The following is a 19628-nucleotide window of genomic DNA, read 5'->3' as shown; positions in this document are numbered from 1 at the left end:
CATTTGTTTATTTTTTTTAATTTCCAATGTAGACAAATATGCTAAATGTGGAATTTGGGTGTAAGTTCCATTGACAAGATTGCCATAGGCATTGGCATAAATTTTAGTGTGAATAGAATTGAGGAAATTCCAGGCAATTGCCTCAAAAGTATTGACAGCAAAATTCACGCTACAAATAGTCAACTGGAAGCGAATGTGTTTGCTTTACCATATCAGACTCATCCAGACTATGAATCAATCTACTTCAGTACAACTTGAAACTATAATTTACCACTGACATCTTCCACCGTAGCCAGTATTTGTAAGTTGTATCCACTCAGCTCTCAGTGCAGTGAAGTAGGGACTGAATTGTTAAAAAGTCAAGAGGACTCCCCATGAGAGTGAGCAGACTATTTCACATTGACTTGTTCGACATTCGATGCGGTGACTTATATCTGTAGATCTATTTCTACAATGTGGAAAATGCAGACATTTCACAAAATTTCACTGCCCTGTGGGAGTTTTGACATTGTCGTTTTTAATCTGAAGATGAATCGCTTTTTAAAAAACAACACATCACCCTACCATTTTCTTTTCCGATACATATTTGCAATCTAGAAACTTTCAAAAGTCTCGACTTGAACATCCCATCCAGGGCAGGTGAAAGTCACTTGCTAAAATGTTAACATTGAGTACCTTATAATGTTCAACATCAGTGACATTTATCATTCCTTACTATCTGGTAAATTAAACTGGAATTCTTTTACCAATTGGAAGATTAATTAAGCTGCCCATGGGCCAATTATACAGAAACATGCAGATTGATATCAAGCAACCAGAAATTAGAAATCAGAATGTAATTTCCTCAGTGAAAAACAAGACTAATTTTCTACTCAGCTGCATTTTAAAATGTCTTCAATCATTGGTATGATTGCAGTAAAAGCCCTTTTTTTTATATATAATGTTTAAATGCTCACATTTGCAGAGAAGTAGGATTTTTAATTTTGATATATGTGAAGGAATTGTCCCCATCCTGCAGCGATCTGCTCTTGAGAGTTGTTGCTAACTGGAATTTTTAAATGAGTTCTCCTTTCCTGTTTACAGACATCTCCACAGTTCATATTGTGCAGCAATGGCACCCCGTTAACTAAAGAACCCACTCACTGGGGAGCAAAGGATTCAAATTTCCGTTTCTGCACCAGAGCACCACTGCAACATGATGACTCAACCATCAAAAGAATTTCAAAAAGGGACAAAGGTGGGTGTTTACACATATGCAGAGTAATAAGGCAAAAGCTAATGAGGATTTACATGTATTTCGAAAGGCAAGGACTGATTAGGGACAGTCAACATGGCTTTGTGCATAGGAAATTGTGTCTTACTAACTTAATTGAGTTTTTTGAGTAACAAAGAAGATTGATGAGGGTAGAGCAGCGGGCGTGATCTACGTGGATTTCAGTAAGGCATTTGACAAGGGTCCTCATGGTAGACTTGTTAGCAAGGTTAGATCACATGGAATACAGGGAGAATTAGCCATATGGATACAGAATTAGCTGGAAGGGCAAAGAGGGTAGTGGTGGAGGGTTGCTTTTCAGACTGGAGGCCTGTGACCAGGGCTGTAGTCCTAGGTCCACTGCTTTTCATCATTTATATAAATGAGTTAGATGTGAACATGGGAGGTACGGTTAGTAAGTTTGCAGATGACACCAAAATTAGAGGTGCAGTGGACAACGAAGAAGGTTACCTCAGAATAGAATGTTAACTTGATCAGATGATCCAATAGGTGAAAGAGTGACAGATGGAGTCTAACTTAGATAAATGTGAGGTGCTGCATTTTGGAAAGGCAAATCGGGTAGGACTTATAAACTTAACTGTAAGGTCCTCGGGAGTTTTGCTGAACAAAGAGACCTTGAAGAGCAGGCTCATAGTTACTTGAAACCTACTAAGCCACAAGTCAATCAGGCAGTTGGGAGGCCACTAAACTAAGACCCCAGGGATAAAGTCTTTTATCGAGAGCTGCTGACCAATCAGAAACTGGCTGCTGTTGTGCGCAGCAAAGTCACTGGGTAAACTCTGGCTGCTGCCAGAGGACAGGTACTGGAGACCCAGGATTGCAGACCAGCTCAGGCCACAGGGTGTGGGGCATTGACAGGTCATGAGTCCCAGGCAGAGGAATGTGGCGAGTTCAGCAGCAAAGGCAGAGATCTGGCCCTCAGTGGATCCCCTTCCCAATGACTTGGCCTTGAATCGGACACTGACTGCCTTTGCACTCTTGACCTCACCATCACTACGTGACAAGCTAATTGCACAGTTTTAGTTCCTGTTGCATGGCAACAAGCCCAGCTACAGGTAGGTTAACCCTAGTAGAGGCAGGTTGAGGGCCTTAAGTGGTCATTAATAGGTGACTAAAGTACCTCAATTAGAGTTGGGCCCAGTAGACCCGAATTTAAATCTGGTGCATGTAAGCAGAGAGAGTGAGGTAAGGCAATTGTCCTGCTTAAACAAACACCTTTCCCTCCACAAAGCCTGCCACCAGCAAGCAGAAGATTCCACCTAATGTCTACTTACTAATGTATTATTGTAAAAGATGCAAATGTCACACTTTGTTATATAAAGATGTCAATGTTCACAAAGTAGACAAATAGGAGGCTGGAAGAATAAAACGGGTCAGGGAGCATCTGGAGGAAAGGAGCAGTCAATGTTTCGGGTATTACCTTTCTTCAGGACTGGATGTGGGGGTAGGGGGAGCTGCAGATAAAGAGAGAGGAAGGGGTGGAGGTGGAATAGTGGTGACAGGTGGACACTCTGGTAGGTACGACCTGATTGGTGGATAGGAAGAATGAATCTAGTTGGTGGCTGGAACAGAGGATCAGAAGGTGGAATGGAAGGGAGGAGGTGGGGCTGGAAGGGAAGGTGGGAGATGGATGGCAAGGTTATTTGGAGAACTCAATGCTGAGTCCTCCAAGCTTTAGGGTGCCCAGGCAGAAGATACAGTGGTATTCTTCAAATTTGCAATCCGAGTTACTGTGACATTAGTGGAAGTAGAGGACAGACATGTTGGAGAGGGAGTGGGACAGGGATTTGAAATGGGCAGTGACCAGGATGTTAGGTTGACTGTTATAGGCCAGGTGGAGATACTCAGCTAAATGGTCACCTAGTCTATGTTTGATCGCACTGATATAGGGAAGACCACATTGGGAATACCAGATTCAATAAGACCAGGTTGGAGCAGATGCAGGTGAAGCTCTGTCTTACTTGGAAGAACTATTTAGGGTCTTGAACGGAGATGAGGGAGGTGGTGTGTGGGTAGGCGTTGCATCTTTTAACGTTACAGGGAAGGGTTCGAGTAGTTGGTGGGGAGTGTGGCAAGGGGAATGATCCTTGTGGAAGGCAGAGAGCTGTGGGGAGTAGAAGATGTTCTGGGTGGTGATGTCTAGTGGCTTCAGAGATGGTAGGAACTGCAGATGCTGGAGAATCTGAGATAACAAAGTGTAGAGCTGGATGAACACAGCATGCCAGGCAGCATCGAAGGAGCAGGAGTTGGTGGAAGTGTTTGATGATGATATGTTGGATGTGGAGGCTGGTGAGGTGCAAAGTGAGGAAACATCCTGAATGTCTGTCTTTTTCAAACAATGGCCTTTTCCCCCTTCTGTCTTCTAGACAGCCCTCCACCGTGCCTCCTCTATTCCCTTCTTCATAGCTCTTAACCACCCATACCCCAAAACATAATCAAGATAAGGACCCCTTGTCCTCACTTTTCACCCCAGCAGCCTCTGCATCCAATGTATCATCCTCAAATACTTTCGCCAACTCCAATTAGATACCACCACCTGGCCCCGTCCCTCCCTGCCTTCCACAAGGACCATTCTCTTCACTACTCCTTAGTTCATGCCACACTCCTCATCAACCACTCCAGCCTGCCCAGTACCTGCCACTGTAACCATAAAAGATGCGACGCCTGCCCACACACCATCTCCCTCACCTCCATCCAGGGCCCTAAACATCACTTCCAAATGAGATAGAGCTTCACCTGCATTTCCTCCAACCTAGTCTATCACATCCATTGCTCCCCATGTGGTCTTCTCTATATCGGTGAGGCCAAAGACAAGGTGACCATTTCACTAAGGATCTCTGCTGACCCTGTAACGGCCAACCTAACTTCCGGTCACTGCCCATTTCAACTCTCTGCCCCACTTCCCCCAATCCAACATATCTGTCCTCTACCTCCTCCAGTGTTGCAGTGGCTCAGAACACAAAATTGAAGAATAGCACCTTATCTTCGGGCTAGGCACCCTAGAGACCGGAGGATTCAGCAGTGAGTTCTCCAATTTCAGATAACCTTGCTACCCATCTCCCACCTTCCCTTCCAGCCCCACCTCCTCACTTCCATTCCTCCCTTCCAGCCACCAACCAGACTCAACCCTCCCATCCACCAATCAGGTCATACCTACCAGCAGTGTCTATCTATCACCACTATTCCATCTCCACCCCTTGCCCTCTCTTTATCTGCAGCTCCCCCTACCCCAACATCCAGTCCTGAAGAAGGGTTATACCCAAAACGTTGACTGGCCATTTTCTCCAGATGCTGCCTGCTTTGTTCTTCCAGGCTCCTGTGTGTTTATCTTGGATTCCATCATCTACAGTTTTTTTTCTGTCTCTAATCAATGTTAATAACATCGGTTGCTCTGGGGAGTTTTACCTGTCACTGTACTATGTAACTAAAATTTCTCATTTCTGTTGGACCAGCCACACAGATGCCCGGTGAAATTGGTGAACTCATCAGGAAAGAAGCAAGCCAACAAACAGAGTATGTGCAGACCTGGCATAACTCACACTGTTCCTTTGAAGGTTGATTCTAACCAGTATACAACTCTCTTATGCATTGTTTAGTACTTATTATGCAGAAGTGCTGGTGTTGGCCTGGGTCGGGCAAAGTCAGAAGTAGCACAACACCAGGTTACAGTCCAACATGCTTATTGAAATCACAAGGTTTCAGAGCACTGCTCCTTTGTCAGGTGGCTTCTCCTGATGAAAGAGCTACACTTTGAAAGCTTGTGATTTCAAATAAATCTGCAGGACTATAACCTGGTGTCATGTGACTTCCGACCGAGTACTTATTAATTTGCCAATTCTTTTTTGAAATCTTTTCCTGCTTCCTGCAAAGTTATCAAAGTGAACTCAAACTACTGTACAAGAGGGAAAGAGCAGTGTAAGCAAAGGTGTTGATTTTTGCTAAACCTTTTGCTCCCTCCCCCATAAGCGATCCTAATGTAAAACACTGTATGGATTACATACTGAAGGAAAACTATCATTGACACATAGATCCCACATGTATCCTTAAATATAACATGGGTGCATATAACACTTACAGAGAAGAAACAGGGTATTGTTGGTGAATGTCTCTAATATCTTTTTCAATTTTTCATTTATAGATCTGGCGTGGCTGTTCTTGATAAGGTAAAGTAAAAATACATCAGTGGTCTTGCAGGGGTGCACTAAGTTTCAGATCTTTTACAATGCAGTAAAACCTATTTGGCCATCACTGACGACAAACAGTGAGCAGCAACATTAGCAATAATCACAGTGGGACATTAAGAACATCTTACTTACTATGAAACTGAATGCCCATTTTGTAACAAGCCAAGCAACAACTACCTGATATCAAAGTTCATAGCCTTGATCTCAGTTACACACTGGGATAGAAAATGGAAAGCATTTTGGGATCTTCTAGTTCCATGGTAGTGTCCCAACCTTTCAGCCAGGAGGCCCAGTATCAAGTCCCATTTGCTTCAGAGGTGTATAACGGTATCTCTGAAAAGGATGATTTTTCAAAAAAGTGATCACAATACATAACCAGTTTGGAGGGAGGCTGTAAAAAGATTTAAAATAGAAGTAGATTATGTGTTGATTCAGCTGAATCATGATCGAGTAACAATTAACAAAGCAAGCAGATTACCCAGTGAATAGAATATGCTGGAACACACTCTGCTGATCTGGCACTATTTATAAGTGCCAGAACAGTAAATGTTTCAGGGTGATGACCCATCATGATTGGTGGAAGACCATGGATCTGAGACATTTAGCAGAATTGTCTGCTGTCCCTGGCAGCAAACCTGGAGATGGCAAGAGCATGTAATTAGCTGGGATGGTGGTACACATGAAACCGCTCGCCCTATTATCTCCACTAGAATTAAGTTCTGTTCAGTAAAACCCACGCACAACCTTCCACCCTGCTGCCAATTTAGGCCCATAAGTAGCTAATTAATAATTAACCTGGGTGATTGGGCCTATCACCATGCGGGGTGTCTGACAGTCAATAACCATGTGACCAGTTTGTCACCTATGGCAAGAATCAAAGACACTCGGATAAAGATGATGGTCGTAAACTTCTGTGAGTCATTCTCCCCTGTAACTGCCCCCTTCTGAATTCATTTTTGCCCCACAGTGCTGCCCTTCTTTGATCTCCCCTTTAACTATCATCCTTTTCACTATTTCCTTACATATGCCTGTTCTTTAATCCAATTCCAATCTCATGCAGATCATTTACCTTCCCCTGTGTTCTTTTAGTTTATGCCCACAATTACCCTAACACTTCGACTTACCCATTCCCCCTGCCCATTATATCTAACTACTTGATTGTGTTTTCCATCCTTAATATGTAGCTCTCACTCTTCTTTGCCCTGTATTGCCTCTATCACTGTGACCCTCCCAGTTTGTTCCCTCCATACCCAGGTTCCTTCCGTGTCCCCGGAAACCATGAAATCGTTTTCAATTCCATTCCCAGACCAGTCTATTTTTCTGTGAAACATTTCCTCCTGAGCCACCTTTTCAGTATAGCCCATTTCCTTTTAGACCCCATTTTATTTGAGCCCCACTAGCCCACACCTGTGAGATTTACTGACATCAGCCAGTGTGGCTGCCTTGCTTGCGAGGAGGGCTTGGACAACCTTTACCTCGTAAGCTATAAGCAATATGAAAACTACAAAAGTAAAACTGCATAGCTTTGAGACTTCTCAGGAGCTGAGTGAAATGGAGAGACTTCAACCCTTACATTGTAAATCTCTGGTTATGAAGAATCTAAAATATTGGATAAAGTTTGTACTCACTGGAGTTCAGAGGAAGATGCCTACCCTGCCAGGTCCATGCCTCATAAATACAGTTGGGTTTGTGAAGACACTTGTTTTTTATTTATTTACTTGTGGAGTGTGGATGTTGCTGGCTGGCAAGCATTTGTTGACCACCTCTAGATGCCCTTGAGAAGGTGGTGGTGTCCTGCCTTCTTGACCACTGCAGTCTCTATGCTGTAGGTAGACCCACAATTGTGTTAGGGAGGGAATTCCAGGATTTTGACACAGGGAAGGCTGCACTGTGAACGTAATTCCAGGGGGCTGGAATATTAATAAGCATCCATTATGTGCTAATGAATGCAAAAGTTGCTCCTGAATATGAAGGGCAACAAAACCAATCTGCCTGTAAGTTTCCAAGAACTTAATAGAAAAGCTTTCAATTCACCATCAGGAAACTGAATTATTACCTTCCACCCAATTCAGTTCCCCCAGTTGTCCTTCTAAAAGCTCCAGGCGGGCACAAAAGGTTTTGCTATGGTTTCAATTCAGGATGTGCGTGACATGGAGTTAGAACTTTGCAGGTTTTAGCACTACCACCCTTCTTGTTCTAGGTTGTACAAGTTCTGAAATTGGAAGGTGCAGTTGAAGGAACCTATACAGCAAGTTGCTCTAATGCATGTTATTATTGGTACAGTAGAGATTTTTGCTGTCACTGTGCAATTTATCCCATACTAAAGGGAGTTAATATTTAAGATGGAGGAATGGGATGCTCATCAAGAGAACTACTTTGTCCGAGACAGTGTCTAACCTCCTCAGTGTCATTGGAGTTGAAGTCCAATCGGATAAATGGATGCGATTACGTCATATCTAACTCATGCCTTTTGAATGGTCGACAGTCTTTGGAGAGTCAGGAGATGAGTTACTCACTGCAGCGTTCCATTTCTGACTTGCTCTTGTAGCTACTGTATGTACATGGCTGATCCAGATAAGCGTTTAGTCCATTGTAATTTCCAAGATGTTAATGATGGGGGATTCAAAAATGGCAATGATATTGAACGTCAAAGGAGATGGTTGACTTTTCCCTTGTTGGAACTGTTTGTTCTTGTACATATTATTTGACACTGAGTGTTTTCCACGTCTTGCTGCATGCTGGAATAGACTAATGCATCCCAAAGGAACTAGAAATGATCCTGAACATTGAATAATCAGTGAACATCCTTATTGTTGACTTTAGGTTGGATGAAAGGTCACTAATGCAGAAGTTGAGGTGATAAAGATCCTGGACAGAGGAGGTATACTTGTTTGGTCCAACCGACATAGTTATCATTAGCTCTGTTCTCTCCATACAGATGCTGCTGGACCTGCTGAGTTTGTCCAGCAATTTCTGTTTTTGAACCACAATTACATCTTTGCTAAGAATAACTCCAATCAGTAGAGACCACTTCTCCAATTCTCACTGAGTTCAAATTTTCTAGGGCTCCTTGATACTACACAAAGTCAAATGCTGTCTTTGGACAATCATTCCTTCATCAATGCTGAAATTTGTCTTAGTTTGGACCAAGACTGTGATAATGTTGAGCTGACTGGCCCTGTTGGAACCCAAACTGAAATTGGGTTCTAGTCATCAGTATACGGTGCAAATATCCAAGGCCCAAACAAGGTACAAAGAGAAGATAATGCTAATTTCTTGTTCCTAATTAAGTATGAAGGGAAATTACAAGGACTTGAACTCTCAGTCTTGAAAGGAGATGGTTCGGTTAGATATTTAAAATGCTCAGTGGAGTAGAAATATTGAAAACATCATTGAACACCATTGTAGGTCAATGTGATATGCAACACCTGATTTTATTTTAAAAAAGCTTTAAATCGATGTCAGGAGATATGTCAGAAATGATAATGGTTTGAATTGAATGTAACTCTTCGTCAGAGCTGAAGAAGCTCCAGTTACTCTTCTGATTTTCCTGAGGCAGATTCTGTCAGCTCTGCTGAACATTTCCAGCATTTTCTGTTATTTTAGCTTTCTAACATCCAGAGTATTTCATTGTTACCTCACAAATTGTACTTAATATTTAATCTAGCAGATAGCGTTTGGCAGAATAGGACAATGGAGCTAATATCGTTGATCAGTCAAGAAACATTAAGTGGAGTGGTTAAGATTAATGTAAAAAAAGGTTAACGAATTGAATACCATTTGTTCATTCACACCAAATTTTGGTTCTTTAAATTGATTTTATCTGTAATTTATGTTTTGTAGGAGATCCAGCAACTGTCTGAATACCTAAAGGTAATATCTCACAAGTCCTTTTTCTGAAGACGGTATTGACCATTTAGAATCTCATAAAAATGTACTCTTCTAATTCACCAAAGTGGCCTAGTAGTTAGGATTTGGTGCTTTAACGGTCATGGTCCAAGTCTGATTCCCAGTCAGGGAATGTGAGTTTTTGCACTCAGGCGGGGCAGGCAATGACTTTGTGATATTATTGATAGACTATAAATCCACAGGCCGAGGTAATGTTCTGGTGATCTGTATCCAAACCCTGCGATGCATTCAATTTAAAACAATCTGGAATCAAGAGTCTAATGATGATCCTAAATCCATTGTCAATTGTCAGAAAAACCCAACTCATTCACTAATGTCCTTTACGGACAAAAACTGCCATCCTTACCTGGTCTGTTCCAGATGTAATTCTATACCTTCTGGGCAATTAAGGATGTGCTATTAATGCTGGCCTGGCCAGCTATGCCCACATCCTGTGAAGGATTGAAAAAAAGTAGGTGAGTACATTTGGTTTTATATTACAGTAATCCAAAATCTGAAGTTTTAATTATTTAATAGAGTTTTAAAGCACAAACAAGAATGTGAGTTTATCAGATTGTTAAAGTTTGATGAACACTGAATGTAGATTTCTTTTATAGGAAGCTCTGCATCGTGAGCTAATGCTTAAACAGAAGTTCACTATTCTTCAACAACTTCTTGCAACAGTTTTGCAGGCAGCAGAGAAATCATGGAAGGTAGGGATGGAGTGGGTGATCTATTGTTAATTACTACAGGTTATTTAAAACAAAATCTTCTACTTTGTTTGATATTTACTCAAGAGGCCTTACAAATGTTTTTAAAACTGTCATTTTCTGTCCATCCCTGGTTTCTCTGAGAAATACTAGTTGGCTTTCTTGAACTGCTGGAGTCCTTGTTATGATGAGGCTTGTAGATGTTAGGCATTTGCAGAATGTTGACCCAATGTCAATGAAAGAAAGGTGATATATGTCCAGACTAGTATGATGTGGGCAGTATTCTTTTAATTATAAGTAAATTGTAAACTGATCATCATTAATTATGTCTTGAGAAGACTATGCTGGTGCAAGTTATGTCAATAAGCCTTTTTTTTGCTTGAATGGATTTTATTTTAGAATCATATACGTCCAGCTAAACAAATTTCCTAAAATGGAGGTTCCACCATACAGAAGGCTGGATTCAATTTGGCAGGAAAATACTACGTTGGCTTTAATGCAGGTCCTAGCACAAGTAGTATTTCTGTAATTATTTTAGTATTTCAGTTTGAGCTGTAATTATTTTAATGTACAAAGTTCTCCAATTTTATTCATAAGGCCAGTGTATTTGTATTTATTTATTTAGATCAACCACACTAAGAGAATAAGTTGCGGTACAATTATGCCACTGCAAAAATATGTTTTATTTGTCCTTTGGAGAGATATTGCCTCTATTCTTTGAAGTTAGTCTTGTTAGAAAATAAAAAAAAGGGGTTTGACAGGATTGAGGTCGAACAATTGTCTATGCTTGTTCGGGAATTTAGAACATGGGAGTAGGCAGTATGGCTAATCATTTAGGATTGAGATGAGGAGAACTTATTTCACTCAAAGAGTTATGAATCTTTGAAATTCTCTAACCCAAAAGGTTGTGGATTTCATCATTGAATACAAAAGATAAGCAGAATTTTGGTATCTCGTGGAAGTGTAGAATATATGGACCAGAAGGGAAAATGGTGCTAGAGATCAAATTCAGCCATTATTGTGTTGAAGAACAGCCTTGATAGGCCATGCGGCCTACTCCTGCTCTCATTCCTTGTGTTGTTGTAGAAGTTTGTGTAAGGCAGACAAACTACATGCTTTGGTCCCCCTTCATACTCTGTGTTTCCTGGAATAGGTTGTTAACGTGGTGCCAGAGACATATCATGAAGGATTCCAACTATGTCAAGGATACCCCACCAGGAAACTCTCTCATTCTTATTGTCTGACAAAGGAATGATGGAAGAACTTACAGGTTGACAATCACCACCTTCCGTGACCATCAAATGCTGGGATGGGACTTGAACCCCAAACAGATTGTGACCAGAAAATAACTTGGCTCTGGCTCATATGCTCTTCAGAGGGTCAGTGCAGACTTGATGGGCTGAATAGCCTCCATCTGACCTGTAGGATTTATAATTCTATGCTCTGACCTCTGAACCAAGGAGGCTACCCATTAGAAACAAGGCTCCTCTCTGGCATTTCACCCTGTGTTAAATAAAAAAATCTAATTAATTTTAATGTCCTCACAATGTTATTTTCTATGCCAATATCTGATGTTGCAATAACTTTGAATACTCTTTCTGTGCTCAGTTCAGTCTTAGACTATGGTGTGTTTATTTGTCATAATACAAGGAGATAGTTTTAAAAAAACCTAGTTGGTATTTTCTGATTTAGATTCTATCTCTCTGTCGTCCCATATTCTTTTTTAAACATTCTCTCACACATGTTTCTTAACTGAGAAATCAGGCAGCTATGTGGTAATTTATGAAAGGTGATACAAACACAAGTTTGAACAACTTAAAATGACCCAAGGCACCCTTTGGCTGGGTTGTGAGTAGGGTTTGGGCCATCGTTGAGCAACAGGAAGAAGAGAAGAATTGCAAGTTGTTCACTCATATTTACCTTGACTTTTTCTGGAGCTCTTGCAGCATTTGAGTTGGCTCCATATCAGCTTCACAGATGCAGGAGTTGAAGTGACATTAATGAAATAAACAGACATGACCTGGCTATAGATGAGGTGAATTTCCTAATGATTAACATGTTGTAGCCCAGCATCGTTTGGGCTCTTCTCTTTGGTATTTGCTATGGATTAAATTTTATTTATGCTTTTTTAGGTACAATTAGATGATGACTCAATGCGTTGCAAATTGCAGTCACTTGAAAATCAGTTACACACCTGGACACAGGTAACAGAAAGAAAATTATATTTAAAGAAATACTTTATTAATTGAGCTGGTTCCTATAAATCTTTGCGTTAAAGATGTCTTTTATACATATTTAGAAGGAAAAATGTTGGAGTAATGTTAGATATGTATGAGATATTAATTAGGTCAAAATTGGTATTGGTGATCCAATATAAAAGATAATTGAATTATTTAAAGAGTGCAATGAAAATTCACTGCAATGACACAGGGAAATAGCTACTAAAGGTGTAAAGCACCGGGGCTATATTTTCACTGAAATACTAAAAGTCAGAAGCTCTAATGAGGATTTTCAAAATCACGAATCGGCTTCAGAGCTAAATTGTGACATATTATTTACAGTGATTGAGAATCAGAGCATGAATTTAGGATTAAATGATAAACTAGAAGAATGAAGCAGAAGCTAAATGAGGGGGCTATCAGAAATGGGATGATCTGGAGGCACTGGTGCTGTACTGGGGTGGACAAAGTCAAAAAAAGTGGAGTGCAGTGAAGCCATCATTTTAGCTTATTCACTCTCACAATTGTAACATCTTTTCATCTCTCTGCCCGTCATCTCTCTGCCTATGAACTGTGGGTCTGGGTGCTCTCCTCTCATTGCACTTGACAAAGGGGTTGTGCTCTGACAGCTCATGTTTTCAAATAAATCTGGTAGACTATAACCTGATGTTGTGTGATTTTTGACTTTCTCTACCCCAGTCCAACACTGGCAACATCCGCATCATTTCATTTTCTGATCATCCTCTAATTTAACTTCCGCACACATACACACACTCTCTCTTTCTCATACATACACAAACACTCACAGACACGTACTCAAACACACACTTTCTGTCTCACACAAACACACACACACATGCACACACACACACACACTCTCACATATGTACACACACACACACACACACACACACGCTCTCACATATGTACACACACACTTTCATACATACATTCACACACTCCTTCACATGCACACACACACTCACGCATACGCACACATACACACAGACTCTCTCTTTCACAAACATAAATACACTCACACACACACTCTTTCACACGCACTTTCACAGACATGGACTCACACACACGCTCTCAGAGAAATATACACACTCTTTCATATATGCACACTCGCTCACACACAAACACCCTCGCGCGCACACACATGTACTCTCTCACACTCACACACTCTCCCTCAAGCATGCGCACACACACACACACACACACGTTCTTTCTCACACAAACACACTCACATTCTCACCATCCCTCTCACACAAACACACACACACAGAAACATACCCTCTCACACAAACAGTCACATACAGTCTCTCTCACGCACAAACACACACACACACACACATACTGTCTCTTGCACAAACACATTTACTTACACACTCACACACACTCTCTCACACCAACACACACACACTCTGTCACACACAAAAACACACACACTCACACACAAACACATACACTCACACACACTGTCACACAAATACACACACACTCTCTCACACAAACACAGTCACCCACACTCACTCTCTCACACAGAAACATACACTGACATACAGACTCTCTCACATACATATGCTCTCATACATTATACTTTCTCTTACTCACACACGCACACATATAAATCTATGTGGTGAATCATTTCATCCAAGGTGATTGTCCATTTGTAGGTATATTCTATTTTGTTCAAGAAACACACAATTTGTAATCACAATTAGTCAGTGTGGCATTTTATAAATTCCTGCTTTTGAAATAAAACCAGCCTGATTCCTGGTTAAAACTCTGAGACAGATTCTGAACAAGGCATCACACCTACAATGACCTGAGATGTCACCTTTTGTATATTCCTATCACTCTGCCTGTTTGAAGTTTGGAAAGTTCAGCAGTCACTGATGAAATCTTTAATTATCTTGGGGCAGTGACTTGAAACAGATTCTGGAATTTGCATCTAAATCAATCGCAACTTACGTCTCCTTTCTAATAGTGTTCTCCATATCCTGTTTCTGCAATTTCTAGAATGCAGAAATGTATGAATGATTAAAGATTCAACAGGAGGCAGTCAGTCAGCCAATTTAGGTTTGTTCACTCCACTCACACCAGTTGTATGACCTTTGGATCTCCCTGCCCTTCAACTCTCTGCTGGTAAACTCTGTGTCTGTGTGCTTTCCTTTCATTGCACCTGTCAAAGGGCCTGTGCTCCAAAAGCTTGTAATTTCAAATAATCTTGTCAGACTATAACCTGATGTTATGTGATTTTAGAAAATGAAATGCATAAAGGAATGTAATCTAAAGCTAAATATGAAGAGGTGCAATTCCTGTCTAAAGTGATCTCTGCTTCATCTGTTTTCTTGGTCTTTTATATGTCAGTAAGTGATAATATGGAAGGGATGTATAGTGAATAAAACAAATAGGATCCTTACTCTGCAGAAGCGATTCCATATTGAAGAGGCTAGCACTTCATTTTAATAAAATGTGAGGCTGGATGAACACAGCAGGCCAAGCAGCATCTCAGGAGCACAAAAGCTGATGTTTCGGGCCTAGACCCTTCATCAGAGCTCTCTGATGAAGGGTCTAGGCCCGAAACGTCAGCTTTTGTGCTCCTGAGATGCTGCTTGGCCTGCTGTTTTCATCCAGCCTCACATTTTATTATCTTGGAATTCTCCAGCATCTGCAGTTCCCATTATCTCTAGCACTTCATTTTCTTTGTTTTTATTTGTTTCCAAGTTCATTGGTTGAGCTCAGCAAAATTAAGAACAGAAGTTTCAGAACTGAAGTCCTCAAAGATCCATTCATAGATTTGCTTCAACACCATAGTGGGAGCTTTCCTGCTCTGCTTAGTGGGAACACCGCCAGTGTTATGATCCCAGCTGGATGAGTCACAAAACAGACTTAAATCTGGCTTAATAGATCAAATTTGCTTTTTTTTGTTTATTTTACAAAAACAGTCTTTCACTGAAACGCAAACATGCAATTCTGCAGATTTGCTTTTAATAATAGCACAGAAGTTTGTTATGCAAAATATGAAAAAATAAAATAAACAAAAGTATTTACAAATGACACAATTTGAAAGATTTCAAAACATACAGCAAAATACAATATTCTACCTATCCCAACTGTGCCCAACGGTACCTAATCACCAGAGAGAATTCATTTCTCTATTGCAACTACAGAGTTTAACTTAACTGTTTCTTTTAATTCCAAGTCTTGATAATATGCTATTCTCTTCCTTGAGTATTCACACAACCCAGTTTAGACTTTCTCAATTTTCAATAACCTGTACAGGGTTCTAACCAAACACCTCTGACATGGAACTTTTCAATTCTCTTCAGGAGAAACTATTTTACACATATAACTTCTATAGCTGTTTCTCCTAAGCAAAGAAAAGGATCCTTCCAACTGAAAGTAATCTAATGTTGTTCAATATTTATTCTGTTAGCCAGCAAAAGCTCTCCAACTGCTAACAAATTCCCACTAACACGCCAGGAGTTATTTTGCTCATATTGTTTTCTTTTAAACAATGACTCCAGTAAGCCTGATGAGTTAATTATTTTTTTTCATCCACACACACCAAAACCCACATGCTACTAGTTCACAATCCAAACTTTCAAATAAATGATTTTTTTAAAAATCGCACACTATAAATCATGCCAGCAAGTAATTAAAATAGAGCTCCATTTCCCACTCCATTGGTGCCTTGGTTCCAATTTAAATGTTGTTAGATTTAATGGAGATTAGTGTAAACTCTACTGGGCTCCCTCAGTTAACAAAGTGTAGAGTTGGATGAACATATCAGGCCAAGCAGCATGTTAGGAGCACAAAAGCCGATGTTTCGGGCCTAGACCCTTCATCAGAAAAAAAACTTTGATGGAATTCAGCTTTTGTGCTCCTAAGATGCTGTTTAGCCTGCTGTGTTCATCCAGCTCCACAGTTTGTTATCTGATCGTAAATACTGAGCTTCAGATTGCATTGTGTGAATAGCTGGGAAATAGCAGCATCTATTGTTCACCGTAGAATCACTCGCGAGACAGTATGAAGGAAACCATGGCCGAAATGCAGCAGCAAAAACTCAAGTATGAGCACATTGCTAAGGAGTCGCTCCAGAAAGCAATCAAAGAGAAAACAGCTGCAGAACAAACACTGGCCAATGTCCAGGTAAGAGACAGAAAGTTAAAATCTGGAAGTGATCAAGAACTCAGTTCCAGCTGCTAAGGCTGTGGAAATGACTGAAGTCAGAACTAAGAATGAACAGATTGAAGCAAATCACAATCCAAGGAGACAAATTGATTTTAAGAGTGAGAAGCACCAAAAACTTACATTTCTAAAACAGCTTCAAACTGTCTAAGTTTGGAATTGTGATTTGAACTAGTTTATTTTTCAAATGATATCCTGTTAACGAATGGTAAATAAGCTAGTTCATGTGCATGTTTAGCTCAATGACTTTTTTGTTCTTTTTTAATTCAAGTAAGATTCTTATTAAAAACGTGAGATTTTACGTTTATACAAATCAATATGTTTGGTTACGCTTTCTACAACTTCAATTCAGCAAAGTGCCGGAAGCGAGAAATAAGGTCAACCTTCAGTGAAGGAAGGCAGAATTTAACCGCTTCTGGCAAATCATACCTTTTCCAAAAGAATTGGTTTGTGAAGATTTATAAATATTGCTTTCTTGTTTTCAGAGATCACTGAGTGCAGCAGAGATAGAGTGCTCTCATTGGAAGGAGTCGTACAATAGGGCACTGGCAGATTGCTCTGAACTGACAACCAGGCATTCAGAAACCACAGACCAATTGCACATAGTGCAGACTAAGCTACAGGTAATTTAGCGTCATCGTGCATAATAACTCATTAATTTTAAAAGTAAATTGATTAAGTAAGCTGAAAGCATTAGCTTACATTTTCCAACAGATCAAAAATTATAAGTTATACCACCAGTATTCCAATACAGTTGGTTCTGATCTAACACGATAGTTAACGTTCTCGTGCGATCTTGGGTTGTAAGAAAATCGCATCAAACTAATGAGGCCAGAATCGCGTTGTAGCCAATACCAGTAAGGAAAGTTCGTGTTCTACATATGGTGATCTAAATTCTTCAATCACGTTAAAGCCAATTCGCAATGAAGAAACAAGCATTATTGCAGAACTGACTATAATTGACAAAGTGGCTACTTTCTATATTCCGTTGCCACATATCCACGGCAGGTTTGTCTCTCAGGAGACTGATACAACTTCCAGCAAAAGTATATGGTTCATAGTGAGGTTGAGGGAGGCTAATGTTAACACAATTCCTCCTGTACTGGCAAACTGCCTCACTGTCGAATCAGTACAGTGCTAATCTTTGAAGCACACTAGATCTAATAATGAGTTGATAAGAAAATCTCAGCTTGCAGTATAATTCACCTTGCTCTCACCAGATACTGAGGCCAGTGACTCATATGGTTAGGGGTGGCATGATGGCTAACAGCACTAGTGACCTGGGTACAATTCCAGTTATGGGTAACTGTCTGTGTGGAGTTTGCATGTTCTCCCGGTGTCTGAGTGGGTTTCTTCCAGGTACTCCAGTTTCCTCCTACAGTCTAATTTGCAGATGTGCTGGTTAGGTGGATTGGCCTTGTTAAATTCCCCAGTGTCTGGGGATGTGCAGGCGAGGTGGATTAGCCATAGAACAGGCATGATTACAGGAATGGTGAGGGTGGGGGGGCGGTGTAATGTGGAATGTTCTTTGAAGAGTCAGTGTGGACTTGTTGGGCTGAATGGCCTCTTTCCACACTGTAGGGATTCCATTTAAAAAAAAGATGCTCAGTTCTAGCCATTCACTAAAACTCCTCAGGATCTGCATGAACTCTGATACTGCAGACTGACTAACGATGGTTGGTGACTCATTAAATAAGAGAAATATTTTAATTATCATCTTGTTTCATATGAATGTAACACATGCTCCCAAATCTGGGAATATTTTCACTGTTTTTGTTCACGAATGTGCAATAATTTAACTTGGGTGCTTCCTTGCTGAATCGTTCAGTATTATACTAGCAAGCAAACTAGGCTGCTAAGTGAACAATGGAGTGGAAAATCAAATTTATGCTAAAGTCTTGTTTCATTACCAGTTCCACTTCCCAACTGAAGGAACAGAGAATTGAACAAGCAAAGTCATCAATGCCCCTGAAGACATTGTCAATATCTGTAGGCTGGTTACAGAAGGAATTACTTAAAAATTGGCATGTTGCAGAAAAATATCCCAAATGTTAGCTGGCTAAGGAGTAATTTATATCATTGCTTAAATACAGACAGTGTTAGTGATCCATACATTGGTTACTTATGAGCTGGTATTTCATGAACCAAGAGCTTACAAAGTATCTAATCTACTATTTGGTATTAAAGTCAGTATTCCATTGTTGATCAAGGGGAATATCCATCATTCTGACTAAATAATTTTTTTTTAATATTCGTTCTTGGGATCTGGGTGTGACTGGCTGGTCAGCATTTATTGCCCATTCCTAATTGCCCTTCATAAGGTCTTACTGAATGACATACGTGAACCACTGCAATCCATTTGCTGTAGGTACTGCAATGCCATTAGGGTGGGAATTCCAGGGTTTGATGCAACCACAGAAGGAACAGCATTACATTTTCAAATCAGTGACTGGCCAAGAGGGAATTTGAAGGTGGTAGTTTTCCCATACATCTGCTGCTGTTGTCTTTCTAGATGGTAGTGGCATGTATCTGCAAGATGCTATCGAAGGAACTTCTGGTGAGTTCCTGCAGTGTAACCTGCAGATGGCACACAATACTACAGCCGAGCATCAGTGGTGGAGGGAGTGAATGTTTGTAGATGTGGTGCCAATTAGGCAGGCTGCTTTATCCTGGACAATGTCAAGCTTCTTGAGTGTTGTTAGCACTGCAGTCATCCAGGCATGTGGGAATATCACTGTCCTGATTGTAAATAATGGATAGGCTTTAAGGAGTTAGGAGGTGAGTTACTCACTGCAGCATTCCTAGTCTCTGACCTGCTTCTGTAGCCATATATTTGTATCACTGGCCCAATTCAACTTCTGTTCAATGGTCACCACCAGGGTGTTAATAATGCCTCCCAAATATTGGACAATTGTAGAGAATGTAATATGTACAATGGTTTGTTGAGGGTTTTATTGGGTTTTAGAACAGATTAGCTCTTATTGTCTTGTGTTAAAGTGCAAAAAGCTGCCATAGCAAAAGAAAAGTAACTGCAAATTGAAGTCACTGAAGGACATTCTCAATACTTTATTCACAAATTATCTCATAAGAAAAAATGTTGCCCCACCTTTCCTCATAGTATGGCTTATTGCTCTTACTCTGTTACCCTTGTTTT

General features: G+C 40.4%; 1 protein-coding gene across 9 annotated transcripts in view; it reads left to right on the top strand.

Annotated features, from left to right (window-relative positions):
* Positions 1–19628, top strand: part of LOC125462866 (TRAF3-interacting JNK-activating modulator) — a 46970-nt gene that overhangs the window by 9932 nt on the left and 17410 nt on the right. For 8 of the 9 annotated variants that reach the window (XR_009447001.1, XR_009447000.1, XM_048553312.2 and 5 more), the window contains exons 2-9: positions 1084–1237; positions 4726–4786; positions 5412–5436; positions 9301–9330; positions 9963–10058; positions 12188–12259; positions 16295–16435; positions 16960–17097. Coding sequence is in view for 7 of the 9 variants with exons in the window: in XM_048553312.2 (XP_048409269.1) it covers positions 1084–1237; positions 4726–4786; positions 5412–5436; positions 9301–9330; positions 9963–10058; positions 12188–12259; positions 16295–16435; positions 16960–17097 (717 nt within the window). In the remaining 2 variants the exon portion in view is untranslated. The remainder of the gene's footprint in view (positions 1–1083; positions 1238–4725; positions 4787–5411; positions 5437–9300; positions 9331–9962; positions 10059–12187; positions 12260–16294; positions 16436–16959; positions 17098–19628) is intronic. The other variant, XM_048553315.2, reaches the window with a different exon arrangement.

This window comes from Stegostoma tigrinum, chromosome 21 (assembly GCF_030684315.1).
Source record: "Stegostoma tigrinum isolate sSteTig4 chromosome 21, sSteTig4.hap1, whole genome shotgun sequence".
Lineage (NCBI taxonomy): Eukaryota > Metazoa > Chordata > Chondrichthyes > Orectolobiformes > Stegostomatidae > Stegostoma > Stegostoma tigrinum.
This window is presented reverse-complemented; position numbering and strand designations above follow the sequence as displayed.